Genomic DNA, 21,357 nt, shown 5'->3' with positions numbered 1-21,357 from the left:
ATTAACTGGTTAACTTGTGACAGTATCCTGCATTTGGGTCCTTCAGTGAAGTCTTGGCAGAATGCAGAGAAGCCACAAAATGCATAAATTCATCGACTTGATCTCACTCTGCAAGAAAGCTTTCCAAGAGTGCATGTGTGCCTGAAAGCGAGCACATGCCTTTAAAGAGGAGTTGAGATGCTGAGAGAAACTGATGCGTAATTCAGTCCTGATCATTACGGGTAATGTGAGCAAGTCTAGAGGGTGAGAGTGGACATTCGTCCAAGTGCTTGGTGTGGGAAAGAAAACTATTCATCACAAGATAGTGATTGGGTGAAAACAGCTGTCTTGTCCTTAAGTAGCTGCTGAGGGGAAAAATAGCAATCCAGTAAGTGTAGTGGTGAAGAGGAGCAGAGATAGGAGAAGATGGTAGCAGCTAGTGGAAACAGTGCTTCTTACTATTTTATTTCTCCAAGGAAAACAATCACTATTCACACAGATCCCAGAACTAGCAGATCATCAGTAGAGGTTGTATACTGAGCAACCTGGTATTCAACAATAAAATAAGTACAGAATTTTTTACTGTGTCCTCAGCATCCTTTTCTCTCTCACTTACTCTGTCTCACTCTTGCTCTCTCACTCTCTCTCCCAATTCCCTTCAGAGTGATAGTTTCTGTAACTCTGCAAACAGCTCTTATACATACAAAATTTGAACTGAGGTTGCTGTCTGCGTCTAGATCTATATAGTCTTATACCCTGAGTTAATTTATAAATAATCCCATGAACAGTAGAGGTGGACGTAACTATCATGAAGACCTGATTAGTAGATTCAATGTTACTATGTTGGTTTAAAAAATTGGATATGATACCACGGGATGGAAAGGGTGGATCTGACTGTGAAGCTGCTTGCTTACTTGCTGGCTAGAGACTTGCCTGTGTCAATAACCAATGAGCAAACCTTGGATAAACCTCCACTTTGAAACATAACAAGCCAAGATTTACAAAATAGAAATATTTTTTTATTTGATCTAGTGTGAAATGAGTGGCTGAGTTCGTAAACTTCACAGGAAGTTTGATGTGGAAGTTCGTAAACTTCCACATCATTGTCTAGGTTCTTGTTAATTCACAGAAAATGTCCCATTTCTTTTTAAAAAAAAAATTGTAATGTAAATTTTAAAAAAAGAATAAAATTTCTGTCATTTATCTAATACTTGTACTCACTAGCTGGGCCCACGTCCTCATTTTAGGTTTGACAGCATTTTAGTAGGTAAAAGTGAATGCTTTGACATGAATTGAGCTGCGGTTTGGGGAAGGCCTGGAAGGGGACTGGAGACGGCTCCCGGGCCTGGCAGATCCCCATGCACTAAATAGAAATGAAGACGTTAAAGAATTAAGAAGAAGGAGGGAGGGAGGGGCACGTAAACGAGAATGAACAGCTTGCAGAACTGGGGGACCTATATAGATGACGACCGGAATGAGCGTGTTTGGAGGCGTGGTCCCGCTCCCAAATTCCGATACATAATCTCCAATTAATATGAAGGCCTGGAGGAAAGGTCTTTATCAGTAGGGAAAGCCATAAAACCTATGGAAATCCCCCTGGATTGGTTTCTTACGTACTATGTAATAAGATTTAATGTTGCAGCCTCACATGCATGACAGGGAATCTCTTGATGCTGTTATTATTAGCATTGGTAGTGCTACTGGTCAAAAGTTCAGCTGCAGTGTGCTCTTGCTAAAGATCCAGTGCAGCACCTGACATGTTTTTATCTGACATCAACAGCACACTGAGCCTGCTGTTTCTGCTGCTTCTCATTCTTCTTCTTTGTCCTCCTCTCTCTGTCTTATCTGTAAGCTGTCATAGTGCAGGTCAAGAGACACACACACACACACACACACACACACACACACACACACACACACACACACACACACATATAGTTACACATTGTTCTGCTTGAAATAAGCACAAATTCCCGATGACTTGTAAATTATTCTTTAATTATCCCTTTACATCAAAATTTACACCGAAATTTAGGCAAAAGCACAGATTTAAAACATCTACTGCACATTACACATTAAATGTAACCAAACATAAGGTAGTTAAAACTAGGTAGTAACAGATACACAGTCACCTTATCAGTACTCGCACTGAAAACACATACAAAAGATAAACACTTGGTTTCTGTCTTTTTTAGTAGCGAAACCATGATGGAAACACCAACACAGTGTGGCTGTGTCTGAAAAGTGCTATATCACTACTTACTGTACTTTTCAAATGCATTTCTCAGTTAAAAGTGCAATTTTCAGTCACATATGACCAAAAATACCGGATCAGGTATTTTTTCCACACACACTGTGCAGTTAGCTCTATATTTAATGCTAAAACGCTGACCTTCAGCTTTAAGACAATTTGAAGACTAAAAGAAAAACCCTGGGTAGCAGTAGACATTGTAGTTTTGTACCCTTTAGGGTGAGGGTGATTCAAATAGCTAAAAGCCAAAAGTTCTCAGTCGATTGGATGTGAATGTAATTGCCCTCAAAGTAAAACTGAGTCAGGAGTTTAAAGCATGATGCTATGCTATATTTTTCGTCATGTCAGCTCATCAGAAAAGGGCCATCATCAACAATGTGTTAATCCTTCTTTGCCATGCTGTGCGGGACACGTGGCTAGCCTCAAACTCTTTTGTTTGTCAGAAAAAATAAATGCTGGAAAAACTGGTAAAAAACAATGTACAGTTTAACTTTTAACTTTTAAAATGAGGCTCTGAATTTGGTGTAGATGTGGATCCGATGTGCATGGTTGTCTGTCTCTCTCTGAACACTTAGCAGCACAAGGCTCATGCAGGCTTCATCAACAAAATTTCACCAATGTGGTAGCTACACAAAAGTGGTGATATAAGTTCTCAGACACAGCCTGGCTTCTCTTTTTTTTTTACCACGGGAAAGATATGTGACCATTTATATTGTAACAGGCACTGGTTCTGTAACACACAGAGCACATCTTTCCCCAGAGTCACATCTCCTCCACGGACACAGTTCAACAACATATGCGGCTGTAATGCTCCGCTGTACATTTTGTGGTGTGTTAAATGACTTTACAACACAACACACACACAGACATCACTATGCCATGGTTCAAGGTGAGTTCTCTTTACAGCTTGTACTCAAAGTGTCACATTGAAAAGGAGATTCACAAAAGAGACCACTGGAGAGGTTGGCATTTGTACAATATGAGAAAAACGCTTAAATTCAAAGCAGCAATAAACGTCTCAACACTGACACTGCAGAGGCGGTCACTGAAGTTTTACTTCCAGATGTGATGATTTCTTCTTTTATTCAGGCACATCTGCCACTATGATCTAATTTCCCCTGGTTGTGCAAACATTCTTATAGATAAGATTCATCATAATGAAGTGCACTGTGATTAATATATATATGTAAATGTAAGGCTTCTTGTATGTAAACCCCCCCAAACCACTTGATCACCGATAAGTACACTAATCTGCTCCCACCTTCATGAGCAAACACACTTGAGCATACACACATGTCACTCTTTTTATTTTATTCCCCCCATTAAGTGAGGAGTCCCACAAGCATTTGCATTGTAAAGTATGTGTGTCTGTGTGTGTGTTTAGATAGTAGCTGTAATTAGCATGATTGGAGAGTGAGGGATGGTTAGAAACACAGGTAGAGATGGTGCTGATGAGGACATTCACCCTACCGTGTAGCCTGCCAGGCGCCTCTCCTCAGCAACAAGCCGGCATCTTTTTGTCTCCATCGCTACAGCTCTCATCAGCAATGGCCGCGTGAGAGCTCTGAGTGTGTGTTGAGAGAGACACTGCGGCGCGCTCGTTTAAGGAGCGCTCGCTGAACAAAGTTGATTACACATTCATTAAAGCCCCGGCCTCTCGTTCACCCACTCCACTTGACCTGTCCAAGTGAGAGGCGGATCAGGGAGCGTACTCTGCATTCAGGACACACTGTGGATTATTTCTGGCTCTGTGCTTATGATTAGGGCACCGCAGTCACATGAAATATAAATAAATAAAAGATGATGATGATGATGATGATGAGATGATAAGATGGGTTTTGAAGTGCAGCCTCCCAGTGCTCACTCCTGCATGCCTCTCTGGCTCAGACAGCTAATGCCACATTATAATGGATACTATGGATTTCTTGCATCCTGTTAGATTTGTGATTTGCCCCATAATTGTGTTTGGAAGGCTTACTTGGGATTTTAATTTAGTTTTCATTTTTACATCGTTAGTTAAACCAAGTTTGCACAACTGAATGGGATCCTCTGCCTACAACTGAGACAGTTCTCTGCACTAAAAAACAAAAGGGAAAAAAAATATTGGATAGTAATTCAGTAAACAGCCAAATCAAATGGACCTCAGACAATCCTTCCAAATGTTTGCAGCACTGTCCTCGTGAGGATCTTGCAATTATAGCCTGAAACGCCTAGCACCAACAAACTGAATCTAACTTATCTTTGAAACTCCTCTGGAGAAGGCCGTCTCTGTTAGAAAATCAAATTTCAGCAGGAGCATGCGGAGATTACCTCTTCACGTTTCGGTCCCCTTGCAAGGGAGACAAAAGATTAAAAGATCACAAGGCGGTTGCAGGAAAATTAAACTAATAAATAAACAAGCACACTTCTGTTACACATAAAGGACACATTCTCTGCTCGGGACTTTTACTCTGTGTTGTTTTGCCTCTTCGGATAAAACAAAATAGCCTCACAAATCACTCTTGAAACGAACTGCCCGCAGCTCACAGACGAGTCACAGGGGGTCAGTTTGTATTAAAGGTTATGAGCAACTGTTGCTAATTGGTTTATTTTCCCAATAGTGAGACTCCAGTAGGGACAGACTAACTGTAGCCACAGGCTGTAACCACTTTGTGCAAGTGGTGCACCTCTGTAGACTGTATATGAAAGATGTAAGTAGACTCCATGTCTGAGAGGTGAAACCTGCAGTCTCTGGGATTTTGCTAACCAGTCTAAGTACCCCTTGGTATGGCTATGTGCATCTACCACTACATAAAACCAACATGTGATGTCTTATCATGCCCAATATTTAGCAAAAATACTGATATACATATTAATATTGATGGAGTATCTATTCCACTCTAACGGCTTTAAAAATATGTTTTTAGCAGGATCTAATAAACTAAACCCTCCTCATAACACTGAATGATCCCCATTGCAGAACAAAAAACCCACAGCACAGGCTGGTTATGGGTAATATGTCCTTGAGATGGTCCTCATTTGTAAACAGAGTAAGAATCTGAGTTGCAGACTTGATCACTTACTGAATGAGCTCATTTGCTTCCAGTATTTTAGCTAAGGAACATTTTCTGCTCACTTCACTCACTCCAAATCATCCAACCAGGGCAGCACACATCAAGGGTGTAGGTCTTGTTTATAAGGTAATCAGGTTACTTTCATCAAATAACATCAGCCATCATGCTCTCATTCACTCCTGGCTAAGTCTGTTTGAGGTTCTTCTCCCAAAATGTAACTATGCTCTTTGGATTGACAATACACCACTGCTACCAGAATACTAAAACACATATTTCATTAAACTTTTATGATAGCATGTGGCATTTGTGGTTATTTCACAAGTTTTTTAAAATTTGCTTTACATTTTCCACATGTTCACCTCAGATGTTGGTGCTGATGAGTGTGAAAATATGACGTTATGAACCTCTGTGCAGAAGATGAATGAATAAAGATTTCCCTGTTCACTGTGAATCTCATGTCATCAGATGTTGCCTACATGTTAGCAGTGCTGTAGTGCAGCGGTCCCCAACCTTTTTTGCGCCACATACCGGTTTAATGTTAGACAATATTTTCACGGACCGGCCTTTAAGGTGTCGCGGATAAATACAACAAAATGAAAAGATACAACCAGATATAAGAATAAATGTGAATTCACTGTGTAATTGTGTAACTTTATTAGCAGCGTCCTCCTGAAATGCACCAACAACACTGAGAGCAACATCCTCCTCTCTGCCCCTTAATGCTCTCTGGTCGCTATGGTAACGCATAAATATTTCTTTCAAATAAGACACACAACTACAACACGGGAAAAGATTCAGGAAAACCGAGTTAACGGTAAAGTCCCTGAAAACCATAAATTTCACACCTGAGCCTCAACTCTCACAGCCCGGTACCAAACGACTCACAGACCAATACCGGATGGTGGCCCGGGGGGTTGGGGACCGCTGCTGTAGTGCACTCTTTAACATACTAGACACACTAGACACTGTATGTATATATGTCTTGTGCTGGACTACATCATTCTTTAAACTTGAAACACTTTAATTCTCAAGGTGAATTTATTTTGCAGCTGCTAGTATCTGATAATGTAAGGAAAGCCAGTTACATGTGAGACATTTCAATATATTGAAGTTTTATGCTTGGCCAATTTAAATGACACAGACTGCTGTCTATGAGAACAGCAGGGATCATGTTCATGTTTGACTTCTATTTTGCATAAGAAAAGTCCCAGAGATCATATAACGCTGATTTCTGGCCTTGACCATGCACACAGATATTTCTTCAGATTCTCAGACTCTGTTGATGATATTATGTACTGTAGATGATGAGATAATCAAAGTCTTCACAGCTTTACATTGACAAACATTATTCTGAAATTGTTTCACAGTTGTTTTGCAGACTGGTGAACCTGTGTGCATCTTTACTTCTGAGGAACTCTGAAGTCATGTTACTGACTTGCTGTCAATTAACCTAATTAGTTGCAAAATATTCCTCCAGCTGATTTTCACACTGCTTATCTTTTCAACCTTTTGTTGCCATCATCCCAACTGTATTTAAAAAAAATATGTTGCCGTCATCAAATTCAAAACAAATTTTCAGGCAATAAAGGCAAGTAAAATAAGTGTTTAAACTATTGAATATATTTGACATTTTACACAGCTTTCCAATTCTCTTTTGTCCTGTCTTCCTTTCCTCCCCCCAACTAGATGCAGCAGATGGCTGTCGGAGGTTGCTACATAAATAAAACTGAACTGAATTGAAATGAAATGAATTCGTTACTTTAGTTGACTCAACAGAGAAACACAATACTTGCAGCTGCAAATTGTAGTTATATCAATTTCCAGAGTGATTTCCAGTTCTTTTTCACTCAGACATGGCAGACTGAGGCCAATTAGTCAACTGATATAATGTTGAGACAGATATTTAGATATTTCAGATATTTAGGCATGGTGACTAAAATTGGCCATTATTTCTTAAAATTCAATTGAATTTTTTTTTCTATTGTGCCAAATCCCTTTAACAGTCACCTCAAAGCCCTTTATATCGTAAGAAAAAGACTATGATAATACAAGCGTGTCATCATTTGGATTTACATTTCTTTCAGTCTAAACATTGCAAGTTTATCACATGACATTTTCTTTAGTGAGAAATAACTGTGCCTGTACTGATCAGATGTAGACACTCCGTGTTGATTCTGTAAATACAGGCTTGATAAAGTATTTGGCCCTCTTGAACTTTTCCACATTTTGTCACATTACAGCCACAAACATGAATCAATTTTATTGGAATTCCACGTGAAAGACCAACACAAAGTGGTGTACACGTGAGAAGTGGAACGAAAATCATACATGATTCCAAACATTTTCTACAAATAAATAACTGCAAAGTGAGGTGTGCGTAATTATTCAGCCCCCTAAGTCAATACTTTGTAGAACCACCTTTTGCTGCAATTACAGCTGCCAGTCTTTTAGGGTATGTCTCTACCAGCTTTGCACATATAGAGACTGAAATCCTTGCACATTCTTCTTTGCAAAACAGCTCCAGCTCAGTCAGATTAGATGGACAGCGTTTGTGAACAGCAGTTTTCAGATCTTGCCACAGATTCTCGATTGGATTTAGACACCAGACAGGTCAGGGATAAAGTTATTGAGAAATTTAAAGCAGGCTTAGGCTACAAAAAGATTTCCCAAGCCTTGAACATCCCACGGAGCACTGTTCAAGCGATCCTTCAGAAATGGAAGGAGTATGGCACAACTGTAAACCTACCAAGACAAGGCCGTCCGCCTAAACTCACAGGCCGAACAAGGAGAGCGCTGATCAGAAATGCAGCCAAGAGGCCCATGGTGAATCTGTCCATAGGACAACTATTAGTCGTGCACTGCACAAAGTTGGCCTTTATGGAAGAGTGGCAAGAAGAAAGCCATTGTTAACAAAAAACCACAAGTCCTGTTTGCAGTTTGCCACAAGCAATGTGGGGGACACAGCAAACATGTGGAAGAAGGTGCTCTGGTCAGATGAGACCAAAATGGAACTTTTTGGCCAAAATGCAAAACGCTATGTGTGGTGGAAAAGTAACACTGCACATCACTCTGAACACACCATCCCCACTGTCAAATATGGTGGTGGCAGCATCATGCTCTGGGGGTGCTTCTCTTCAGCAGGGACAGGGAAGCTGGTCAGAGTTGATGGGAAGATGGATGGAGCCAAATACAGGGCAATCTTGGAAGGAAACCTCTTGGAGTCTGCAAAAGACTTGAGACTGGGGCGGAGCTTCAACTTCCAGCAGGACAACGACCCTAAACATAAAGCCAGGGCAACAATGGAACGGTTTAAAACAAAACATATCCATGTGTTCGAATGGCCCAGTCAAAGTCCAGATCTAAATCCAATCGAGAATCTGTGGCAAGATCTGAAAACTGCTGTTCACAAACGCTGTCCATCTAATCTGACTGAGCTGGAGCTGTTTTGCAAAGAAGAATGGGCAAGAATTTCAGTCTCTAGATGTGCAAAGCTGGTAGAGACATACCCTAAAAGACTGGCAGCTGTAATTGCAGCAAAAGGTGGTTCTACAAAGACTCAGGGGGCAGAATAATTATGCACACCTCACTTTGCAGTTATTTATTTGTAAAAAATGTTTGGAATCATGTATGATTTTCGTTCCACTTCTCACATGTACCCCACTTTGTATTGGTCTTTCACGTGGAATTCCAATAAAATTGATTCATGTTTGTGGCTGTAATGTGACAAAATGTGGAAAAGTTCGAGGGGGCCGAATACTTTTGCAAGCCACTGTATATGGCAAGCTGTGAGTAACAATGACATGTAAATGTATAAGTTTTATAATGAATTCTTTCACGTATTAGAGATGATCCATCTTTGGGCAGCACGATGAAGCAGTTAGCAGTAGAAATGTTCCTAGCAACTAAATAAACAGTTATTTAAATGAGAGAAATGATGCCTAGTCTAAAATACAGGAAACTGGGCACATTTTAAATCTAGGAAGTTAATAATTGGCCAAACAAATATTTTGTCTGTATTTTAGGAACAATGTGAAATCGTGTTTCAAATGTCACTGAAATGTACTTTGACTTGACTTGAGCACACACAGGCTCAGATTAGTTTGGCTAACCCTAGCAGTGCTAGCGGCCGCAGCCTGGGTTTCTTCCGTCCTAACCCTCCTATTCAGTGCAGAATATGGTCACACCTGGTTTCTGTTGCTTGGTTACATATCTGCTGTCAGTGCTGGCGGTCGGTTGTATTATTGCACCATCTTTGAATGGTACAACAGCACCTGCCATTGTACTTTTATAAAATAAGAATAATACATCCTGCACCTGTGTTGAACCCCATCACCACCACCACAGTCTAAATTTATCCTTGTTAGGGTAACTGGTGATTCTAAATGGCGTGTCGGTGTGAATGTGAGTACCTCACCAGTGGCTGGACAAGCACGATAATTTAATGGAAAGCTATCCTTCTTTGAATTTTCTTTCTTTTGAGTAGATTTACTAGACTGTCACTCAACATGGCTGTCCGGTATGTGTATATGAAATCTCAAAGCTATTATTCTGATGGTCTTATCACTCAACCGATGCACCTGTCTAGCTATGTTGCGTTTATTACTAGCTGCATTGCCACGGTGAAACATTGGAATGTTAACTCGGGTGATGACACGTCTGGTATTTGCCTTTCATTTTCCCTCCCCGCACTGAATGTGACCTTCTGTTATTCGTGCACAGTGTCCATGTTAAATGCTGTATGGTTCACTGTCAACAAGACAATGCACTGAAATTGCGATAGAATTTATTGAATCTAATGTAGTTATGTTGCTTCACAACTGCTTCTCACTTTCATGTCAGCTGACACTGGAATTTATAACAACAGGCCTTGTGTGCCGAGAATAGACCAACAATCAGGGGGGAGCATATGAGCGGTATGTGCGTCTGTACGAAAATCATTGATGGGTGTCAGCAGGTGATCACTCTCTTGTCATGTGTGCACGTGTTGTGTGCACACACTGAAAACAATATCCATCTTGGAACTATATTTAACCAAGGGCTGCTGCATACTGTGTTCAGTATGTGATAGCAGTGAATTGATTCTCAGTGCAAAGCAAGTAAAAAAAAAAAATGCCAATAACGGTTTACTTACTTTCAGTTTTTAAAAAAATCACTGAAATACTTCAAATGGATTCAGTCTTTCTTGCTTTGTGTGTTCTTGTCTGATAAGCGATAGCTCTGCAGTGCTGTGGATGTGCGTATCTGAGGCTGTGTGTTCGCTCTGCATCCAGCAAATATGTAAATTGTTGTGAATTTAGCTGTTAAGCACACTGCAGAATATCTGTATACAAATATCCTGCAGTGTGAACTCTTTCACAGATATAGCAGCAAGAAAACATCTTAAAATTTCATTACAGTTGTTAAAAGTATTTACAGTTTTTCTACTGTGAGAACAGTGTCACCATAGGTTTGCACCTCACTACAATTTGTTATTACAGCAGTTGTTTGTAGACATTTGAGTGTTTACTACTGTAGGAGGTAATGACAGTTTGTCCCTGTGGGCTTTTCATTTCAATTTTATTTATATAGTGACACATCACAACAACAGTTCCCTCAAGGCGCTTTTTATTATAAGGTAATGACCCTACAATAATACAAAAAAAAAGAAAAGAAAAAAAGAAAACCCTGACAACTTCCCATTATTTGGAAGGAAAAAGGAAAAACCTTTTAACAGGAAGAAACCTCTAGCAGAATCTGTCTCCTGGAAGAGTGGCCGTCTGTCGCGATTATTAGAGGTCAGGGGGGAAGACACGACAAAGAGAGCCAGAGATGAATAATAACTAATAATTAAATGCAGCGAGATGTATAAACACATAGTGAGTGGAGAAGGTGATTGAATGTGCAAAACCCACGTAATGTACCTGATCGAGCCCTAACTATATGCTTTATCGAAAAGGAAAATTTTGTTTTTATGTCTTTTTGGGTTTTGTTTAGTGTGTGTGTGTTTTTGTTTTGTTTCAGACATTATGAAAAGCAGCAAGGCACATCACTGCACATTAAAGAGCCACAGGTAACAAGCTGCACATCCAAGGACAAAAAGTCTGCAAAGAACTTTAAACCTGATACTAACTTGTGTCCTGTTGTAGCTGGATTACATTTTGGACTGACAGCTTAAACAGTATTTGAAACAACTGTCCAGTGACACCTCATGCAAAGGAAGTTAAAGTTCACTTCGCCCATCTTAACAATGGAGCCTACCCATATAATGTACCAGATTCAGCCCAAAACAGTGTAGGGAGAAAACGATAAAGCTAACATAGAAATACAAGAAAATAAAAGACCATAACAGACAAAGTGAAACTAAAGTGGTTTGCTGGATTACCCCAGGGAATGTCCAGAACTGAAAGCCCAATAAATCTGATTTTAAGGTGAACAATTGCTTGAAAAGATCATTTTATGTTGGTGCCAGCTACAAAAAAGTTTTTTAAAAAATGTTTTACACTCTGAAAGCAGTGCCTGTCTTTCAGTTCACCAATGAATCGTTATGTATCTGATGGAGGAGGAGCATGTTAAACAGACTAAAATAATGTACTGGTTCTGCAGAACACTCGATCATTTCTTTTCCAGATTGTGTTGAACAGATTTAATGGTGGGCTCACATCATTTAAGGGTTCATATTGGGCATGTGGGATTTTTAGCTAAATGTTTGCCTTCTCTTGAAACAGCAGCCTCTTTAGCATCTGAAGTGCCTCTGTTTTTCAGAAATGGTGCTGCCAGCTGCTGAAGTCAATGCGTAGCCTGATGACGGGGGAGTCCTACACTGCTGGTGTTTATGCTGATTGCCAGAACTTTTCAGCAACACCTGCAGAGGATCTTTTGAGCACTTCTTCAATCAGACAGGCGCTTGCTCTGCATGTTGAACTGCTCATGAAGTCCTGCTCAGTGAGACAGAGCTGGCAAGTTCAGAGTAGATTTTCCTTTGTTGTTTACAGTTTTTATCTCCCCTTGTGGGAGACCCTTTGAACTAAAATCCCACATCTGCCTGTGTTTCAGTGTCTGTTAGAGAACTCCTGTGTAAAACAGGTTGCCTTCACTTTTTTCAAAACTTTGTCTCTTCGGAGAAAACCCCTCTGTTAAAAGGAGAAGCCGTCGTTTTTACAGCAGTGTATTGGCATCGTGTGACAGCTTCACTCTAAAATAGACTGTGAGAAGTCACACAGCCTGCGTGATCGAGCATGTGTGAACCTGAGATGACTGGGGTGACATGCAGAAGCTGTGAGCAATGGAGGCGCTAGCGTCGGCTTCAGTTTAGCTTTTTGAAACTGACATGTGCTCTTGTTGTTGAAGCTCGAGCCATTCTGGCACCTGACAAATCCTACGAATGCCAGCTGACCATTAGCTCTGAATTGGATAACTAAGTGAAACTACAGTTCTGTGAACAGGGACAATATTTCCCAGCATTGCATTCCAGCAAAATGGAAATGGAAATGTGTTCATTAAAAACTCACATTCACCAGCAGACAAACTCACATATTCCTGCTGTACTTTTCATAAACACACGCAGGCAAAAGCAGCAACGTGATCGCTCAACTTACATTCTTTTCCTGCTGTCCAGCAAAATGCTGCCTGCACTTGAAGTCTATTCCTCCAGGTTGCTACTGGAGTAGAAACTCGACATCTCTGATACTGTTTTGGAGACACTCCAGGATGATGAACCATTTGAGGTGAGGTCCAGGGAGGAGCTGTGTGGTCTGGCCTCAACCACAGCCCCGCCAGGCCCTGGGCCTCCTATAACTTTCACCTTGGGCTGCTCTACATCGTCCCCAACCTGTAGAATAGTAGACACGGTGGTCTCCATCCTGCTGGCCTTGTAAACACTTGTCTGGGTCTGAAGATAGCGGGTGGACTTGAGTTCGAGGCCTTCATAGGAGCCTTGAGGGACGCAGGGGCAGCAGTGGAATGCTTGTTTAAAACCAGCTCGAAACCTGTGGAGGAAATACACAAATAAATCTGTTCTCCTGTGATTTGGCTGCACGATGACTCAGAGGTTTACACTGTTGCTTCACCCCAAGAGAACCCTGGGTTCAAACCTGGATAGCCCCCTTTCCCTTATTGACATCTATCATCCCCTCATAAATAAAATCATCATTTACAAACTGCATTCTTTACTCTGGTGATCTCTGCCTAATATTAAAATTTGTTTAATAATCTAAAACATGTTAATGTGAAAAAAATAACAAATCAAAACCCTGAAATCTATTATCTGCTATTTTGTTTTAATGTCTGACCAGGAGTGACAACTTGGGAAAGTTACAAAAGAAGATGACAAACATACAAAACTATCACCAGTTTAGCTCTGCAGAGTTTTTTCATCTTCAGCTAACTGTTTGCAAATGGCCTGGTTTTGTTTGATCCCTGTGTGTGGATGAAGCCAGGAGTACAGTGCCAGGCAGTGGCAGCACAGTAAGCAGGGTGGTGTTATAACTGAGACACTCAGAGTCAAACTGGTGTTGTAACTATTCAACGTTACCTCTCTGTGAAGCCCCAGTAAAAACTCAGTGAAGCATTTAGCAGCTAAAGAGATATTTCCACACAGGAGTTGGTTAGAGAGTGAATATTAGACCTAAATTGGTCAGATGGACTGAGAAACAGCTCTAAATAGAAGCTAATGAAGCTCTCTGTGGATTCTGGTTGTGTAAACAGAACGGTGACACATTACTCATTCCAACTTTATAATGAAATTTGTGTAGCTTGTTGTACAGCCTCCAAGTAAACAAAAAGTCATTTAATGCAGGTTTAAAGGACACAGCTGGTTCATTTTTTCCTCATCTTCTTACTGGTAAACTACAGTACAACAATAACATCCATCCATGAAACCCATATGCTCTAGATATTTTAAATGTAAAGGAAACTGTAAATCTGAGTTATTAACATTATATCTGTGGTGCAATTGTATGCCAAAGACACTAGAACATCATGTGTGTGTACAAACAAAAGATCATCTGTCAATGGCACTTCGGGCATGAAGCTAACAGCAGATGTAAAACTGTAACAGTTTAACACACATGCGCAGTGAACGTCCAAATGTTACTGTTCATTAACACATTTGCAGGTGTTACAAAAAAGACTAAAAATAAATCAAAACACTGACAGAAGACACGATGGAAGTATTTTGCGATTTAGATGAGAAAAGCCTGACATGAAACATCTTCAGTAGACAAACACAACCAAATGTGAAGCCAAGACAGAGAGAGAAGAATGAAGGGAAAGGCAACATGTCTGTCGCTGAGAGCGAGCGATAAGAAAGAGACTGATAAAAAAACACTCACATTGGTTATGCATATGAGCTCAGGGAGACAAAAACCACCAGTGACTAAACCTATAAACCTCACCTCAGCCCACACATTTTCATTTTTGGGACTTGGGAGGTAAAATACTCAAGTGTGAAATCGCATTTCTCTGAAAGCTCAAAGGCAATTAGCAGGTTACAGCAATGGCGGACAATGGAAGATGCTTCATTAAAGAAGCATCTTCCACTGTCTTTGTGAATGATGATTCATTCGCAAAGTCAAATATTTTAGATCGATAGAAAAGATAGGATAGCTTATTTCGAACATGTCAATGTAAGTAAAATAACAAGAGAGAAGCCAGGAGTACCAGGCAGTGTTAACCAGCAAAAACTGCTATAAACTTAAAAATTGTTGACAGTCACATTAGCTTAAGTGTGTACCATTATAAAGGAGTGTCTGGTGTTTAAAATTTGCTATGTTTTTTGATGAGGTTTATTGCCCATACTAAGTAATTTTGATATAAAAATAATGTAGCCTGAGCTTTTCAAAAATCCAAAGCCTACATTGTCATGGGGGGCTTATTGTTTTTTCCCTTATTTTCTCAAACTTTTTGGTTAAGTTGCACGTGGAGTTTTAACTCCATCCCTTGGAGCTGTGATCCTTCTGTGATGCTTAAAACTCTAAGTTTTCAATCTCAATTGGGCTAGATAATGGCTTAGAGCAGACTAACGAGGCATTAATGGAAAAAACAAAAGCTGTTTAGAACGCACTGTGTGCTACTCTTGTCAGCCACATCTCAATCCAAATCAATGACTTTAATGTACTTGAATAAGAAAATTGCATTATGAGGTTGCTGTCCACAAGTTTGAAGCAAAAGATGGATGCTGTCATGTCAGTCTTAACCAGAATCTTTGAGGAATGTCTCACAGCTGAGCCTATGACAGGAAAAATAAAGACAGTTCTAAACCTCAGTATTTGATATGTGGAACTAATAAGATGCCCTGTTGGTGCATAATGGTTTGGAGGTGCTAACTAACCTGTCATTTAAGCAGCAGTAGATAATGGGGTTGTACATGGTAGAGCTCATGGCCAACCACATGATACCAAGGTAGACCTGCTGGATGTATGTTTCCTCAAACATTTCGGGGAAGAACTGGTGCAGCAGGAAGTAGACATGGTAGGGCAGCCAGCAGATGGCAAAAGTACATACCACCACAATCATCATCTTCACCACCTGTTGAATACATGATTACGCAATTATGTTTTGTAGATTTCTCCAGTGTGAACATGATTCTCAGTCAGACAAAGATTAATGTCAGACCAATTACAAATTGGTATCCTTAAGGAGCCTTAAGGTCATTATTATTAAAATAAGATTTCAGCAAAAATCATCCATTCATCTAAAAAGGAACCCCAGGTTACTCACGATGAATGTATCATGAGTAACTTGGGGTTCATTTTCTTGTTCAATGACACAAAGGAATGGAGGAGCCAGAGATCATTCCATTAACCTCCCAATTGATAGATGTTCTTTGGGCCAAAGCTCATTTAAGATAGAGCAGAAAATTTGTCTGTGGACAGAAGAATCAAAATTCAACATTCATTTTTGGAAAAATGCCTGTGAGAGGAACCATCTGACGTGGTCTCTATTCAAAAGCCTATATTTCTGATGGTATGAGGGTACATAAGTCCCTATGACAGGGGTCGGCAACCTGCGGCTCCCGAGCCGCATGCAGCTCTTTAGTCCTTATAGTGCGGCTCTGCGTGGTTTGGGAAAATAAATTAGAAGCATTTAGCTGAAGTGTATTTTATTTATGTTAGTTCATTTTTAACTTGTAGTTCTAAATTGGAAGATTATTGTGATATTGAAATATAAAAATAAAATTATATTCTATTATTTTTTTCATCGCTCAAAATAAGCGTCACACTCGCGAAAGCCGGTTTACCCGCCGAAACGCCGTGCATTTATCGAGACTTTCAACCCCAGGTAGGCCAATTATGGAGCTTCGGATCCACATTATGTCAGCAGCTGTTCTCCACCGTGAACTATGTTAAAAACAAACGCCACTCACGCCTCACAGATGACAGCTTACAGTCCTGCGTAAAGATGAAAGTGACTTCGTACAGCCCCGATTTGCAGACGCTGTGCGCAGAGGTTCAGGAGCAGAAGTCCCATTGTAAACTTATCACGGCAGACCCAACGATGTTTCCATGAACACGCTTTTCAGCATCTCTTTACTGACCACTTTTCACACGGTTGCTGTACGCACACAGCCGGCTGTAGCTTTTCAGCTCACAGCCCGACACATACCAACACAACAGCAGAGAGAGCACAGACGTTAAGGCAGCGAGGCGTGATTGCGGGTGCCGCTCAGGTGCGTCCGCCTCCCCTGCAGCGGTGTTGCAGACCACACCTCGCCACACACATTAACCAATTAAAATACATATTTAGGCAGAATTTTGCAAATATCTATTTTTCATTTTTCAGCAGCATAGTGCTTTTTTTTCCAATTATTTTTTAAAAGTCAGGTCAAGGCTCCAAAAGCCCACAGGCAATATAAGGGTGGCGGCTCACAACAGTTTTTGTTTGCTACATGGATCATTTTAGTTCAGCTGGGTGTCTTTCCTTTTGTTATATTTCTTTAAGAGTTCAAAATGTGTTAATTACATAAATAAAATGTAATTTTCTCTGTAGCACTTCATGGATTTCATAAGCAACACACCTTAGTTGTTCACACAAAGCATAAAGGTAAAAAACAATATATACAGTGTTATCTTCATTTTAGATGTAGTATAGTAAAGTATTTGCGGCTCCGAGTGTTTTCTTTTGCGTGGAAACCGGGTCCAAATGCTGACCCCTGCCCTATGACATTGAAAGCTTGCACATTTAATACATTTTATATGTTCTAGTGTGAATTAAATTTGAGTTTTTGCGATTAGCAAATCGCCACATTCTGATTTTATCGATATTTTACACAGTGTAGTAAGTTTTGAGAATTTTGAGTTTATAGAGTCATAGATGAACTCAATATGCTGTCTAACACCCAGAGGAAATCCACACAGACACCCCCATTGAGGCTCCCCATGATTAGCAAGAGCAGTTCCCCAAATAAGAGAGTGAGCCAGTAAAACGTGTCTCAGAAAACCAGTACTCACAACAGTGTTACAGCAGGTATTGTCAGTTTCCGGCTTCATTTGTTATCTCTTAATGATGAGATTACAAACTGCACTGCATCGATTGTTTCCACTGAGAACTCAGCATTCACCAATGTCATTTTAACAAGACATTGGCCAGCAGAGCCAACAAATCTGTTTGTGCAGAAAATTCTGAGCTACTTTGAAATCTTTCTGGGGCAAAATAAAAATATAATAGATCATGAGACACGGTCAGCGCTGCCAAGACAGACAGTGCTCACTGGCATTTAAGAGAGAATAAACAGATGATAATTTGACACATTAATCACTCTCTATTTTAAAAAATGCCCTGCTAGCATGCTAAACTTTAGCAGAAGTTGGCACTGACCACAAAGAACTCCTGAGGGTGTAGTTATTGAGAATGCAATTAGCTCAGCAGGTTTTGGAGAAATGAAAGTGATCTCATATTTGCTGTTAAAGACGGTGGCTCACCAAAGTGACAAAAGAATTTACCGCGGAGGAGTCGTGGTTTTCTACACCTAATGAGCAAGAAGAAGAGCTAATGGTGAAAAGAGTGGATTAAGAGACTGCAGTTGGTTAAATTAGCAAAAAGTGGTCTGAAAAAAAAAACAGTCTAAGATAGAAGAAAGGACTGAGAACTCAGATTCAGGTGTGTGATGCTATGATGATTTTTTTATTACACGAGGAGACATCAGTCACATCCTGCTCAGGGCTGCAGAGCACAAAAATATTCTGATTACATTAGTGGTGAAATCCAGTAGGCAGGTTACCTTGCGTTTGGCAGTCAGCTGCTCCTTGTAGCGGTCAGAGGAGTCCCCAGGGATCTCACTGGCCCAGAGTGTCAGTCCCACCACCAGGTAAGCACAACCCATCAGCAGCAGTGGAAATGAATATATGAGGATGACCACACACACGTAGTACCTACAAACACATATTCTATATTATTACAAAAATATTTATCTATTCAAATAAAGTCAATAAGTAAATGCATTTGTAAAAGCAGACACATTGGCATGTATTGCATGGTAAATGGAAAAACTGTAGAGCAGCCAGGATTAAAGTATGACTAACTGACTCCCAGCCACTCCAGCACAAATTAGTCAAGACAAGGCACAAGATGTGATACCATATGCTGAACTCATATGTTTTATCAATCAGTCAACAATTCAATTTCAGTTCAATTCAATTTTATTTATACAGAGCCAAAACACAACAACAGTCGTGTCAAGGTGTTTTATATTGTAGGTTAGACCCTAGAACATAGGTGTCAAACTCTGGCCCGCGGGCCATATTTGGCCCGCAGCCTAATTACATTTGGCCATACCAAATTACTATTAGAGCTGGCCTACTGGTATTATACAGCTAATATATATATTGTTTAGTATTAAGCTTTGCTTGTTCCATATTCAGGTTTCCAGCAAAACGTATTTGAGTCCATAAGAAAATATTCATTCTTATATCTGGAGGAAGATTTTTTTTCAATAAATATTAATGTTAGCCCACGACTTTGTTCCAGTTTTGGCCCACTGTGTATTTGAGTTTGACACCCCTGCCCTAGAATAATACATAGAGTCAACAGCAGTCAATACTCCAGAAACTTGCACTTTGAAGTAGGATTTGGAGCAAGAACTTCATCTTATGCTGCATAACTAACCTGCCCTGGTACCTGTTGGATCAAAAAGTGAAAGAACTGGATTTTGTAATCTGACTTAGTCCTAGACTCTGGCATGCGGGTGCAGAGTCACATAAGTGTACCTTTTGGATGCACTTATTCAGACCAATTCTTTGTGCTGTCCTTGCCTAAAGAGTTTGAAGCTGGCAGCTCTGTTCTTGGAATGGACTCGAAAGCTTTATTTGTATCAACAGACAAAGTAGTGCTCAATTTGTGCATTGTTCCAGAGTGAGGCTTGAAGTGAACCCATTACTACTGTTGGTGAATTAAAATAATTTCCCTTAAAAAAAAAAAAGGTTATAAGAGTCCATAAGAGTGCAGCTCAAGGAACACCTAAGATGCTGCTCAGTAGCCTCAAACTCCCAGGCCTCTAGTAGAGGACCAGAGATTGAGGAGTACAGACATAGAGATGCAATCGCCCACTTCTCATCAGCCAAAGTAATGGCTATAACTGTCAACCTGCTGAAGTTCAAACTGAGCATCAGATTGGGGAAGAAAGGTGACTTAAATAACTCTAGACTCTGCATGGTTGTTGGTGCCTGACGAGCTGGTCTGAATATTTCAGAAACTGCTGACCTACTGTGACTTTTCCACAAAATCATCCCAAAGTTTACAGAGACTGGTCTGAAAAAGAGGAAATAGCTCCCTGGGTGAAAATGCCTCGTTGGTGTTAGAGCCTGGAGACGAATGGCCAGATAAGAAGGCAACAGCAGCTGAAACAACTTGTTTCTCCCAGTTTATACATACATTTAACAGGAAACAAGATAATGTATAATAGGTCCTGTTTCACAGCTTAAGTTACCTCCTTTGGTTTGCAAGAGTCAGGAGTTGATGTTACCTGAAACAAATTTTTCAAAACAAAACAAAACAAAACCAAATTTTTCAGTGGTGCGACTAAAAAAAAATATTTGGTTGCACCTGTGCGACCAACTGTTCGGATAGCAAAAAAAAAAAAAATCTGCAACCTTCCCTGTGGTCAACAACAGACACACATTTTGCCCCTATCGTGGACTAAACCAATCAGAGATAGTCAGGGGCGGGACCTCTCTGATTGACCGTGGTCCAGTTGAAAGTGCAGGTGGAAGTGGGAGGTGAGTAGCTTGAATAAAGCGATATCAATTCATTAAATCCTGAATCGACTTTTAAATATAACTGTGTTTTGCCAGAAACGCCAGATTCTCAGATTAAAGCTCACAAAACCATTTCAACAACAACCAAACAGCAAATGAGAGCAGGTACACGGATTCCACACAAAGACGTAAAGACAGAACGGACAGACGCAACTTTGTCTTTCTCGGCTTTCTCACCCGACGGCCTGTAGACGGACACACAGTCGGAGCTTAGCGATCCTGATGCGTCCGGTCCGCGCTGTGTTTACGTCTTTTTGCGCTGATTCTGAGCTGCAGGTTTTGTCTCTCTCCAACCAAAATTTACCGAGCCAACAGCAAAAGAAGCAGCAAACTGCGCTTCACATTTGATCAATGTCGTCATGAATTTTGCTGTTTTGCTTCCACGACTTCATGCACAGCTAGCTCTCGCTCTATCTCTCTCTGTACTTCAAGAACACATTCCCGTCTCCAATCTCTGTTTTCTGTATTATTCATTCGCTTATTACCCACCAGTCTACCGTTGTTTACAGCGCTGTGGCTGCTGTCTTTTTCTCTTCTTGTTTTCACTTAAATGACCTCAGACAAGAAAGCCTATTTTTTCTGTTATTCAATACTGAAGAAATTTAAACTTTATATGCAGAACATTGTAGAATATTTTTAAGGTTATCTGCTATAAAAAGCCAGACCAGGAAAATCTCCTTCATGTTTTTCTGTGTTTTATTCTCAGTTACTTTCACACAAAGGCATCTGCTGTGATGTTCACAATTCTGAAGAAGTCAGTACTGATAAATGATCAGAATTATAATATTTCTGACTGTCTGAGGCTAAGTTGAATTGAATCGGGACTTTGAAAACCAGAATCGAATGG

At 40.3% G+C, this 21,357-nt stretch overlaps 1 protein-coding gene and 1 long non-coding RNA gene across 2 annotated transcripts in view; both read right to left on the bottom strand.

Annotated features, from left to right (window-relative positions):
- Positions 1-21,357, bottom strand: part of LOC309718802 — a 120,920-nt gene that overhangs the window by 59,269 nt on the left and 40,294 nt on the right. The gene's annotated exons all lie outside the window — the stretch shown is intronic.
- tacr1a (tachykinin receptor 1a) overlaps positions 1,987-21,357 on the bottom strand; it is a 53,591-nt gene continuing 34,220 nt past the window's right edge. The window contains exons 3-6 of the mRNA XM_082554362.1: positions 18,479-18,629; positions 15,590-15,786; positions 12,858-13,247; positions 1,987-4,559 (exon numbers count right to left, since the gene is read on the bottom strand). Of these exons, the coding sequence (XP_082410488.1) occupies positions 12,902-13,247; positions 15,590-15,786; positions 18,479-18,629 (694 nt within the window). The 3' untranslated portion in view covers positions 1,987-4,559; positions 12,858-12,901. The remainder of the gene's footprint in view (positions 4,560-12,857; positions 13,248-15,589; positions 15,787-18,478; positions 18,630-21,357) is intronic.

The sequence above is a fragment of the Aulonocara stuartgranti genome (genome assembly GCF_965226115.1).
Source record: "Aulonocara stuartgranti genome assembly, chromosome: 12".
Classification (NCBI taxonomy): domain Eukaryota; kingdom Metazoa; phylum Chordata; class Actinopteri; order Cichliformes; family Cichlidae; genus Aulonocara; species Aulonocara stuartgranti.
Note: the sequence above shows the minus strand (reverse complement) of the source record. Positions and strands in the feature narration are given on the sequence as shown.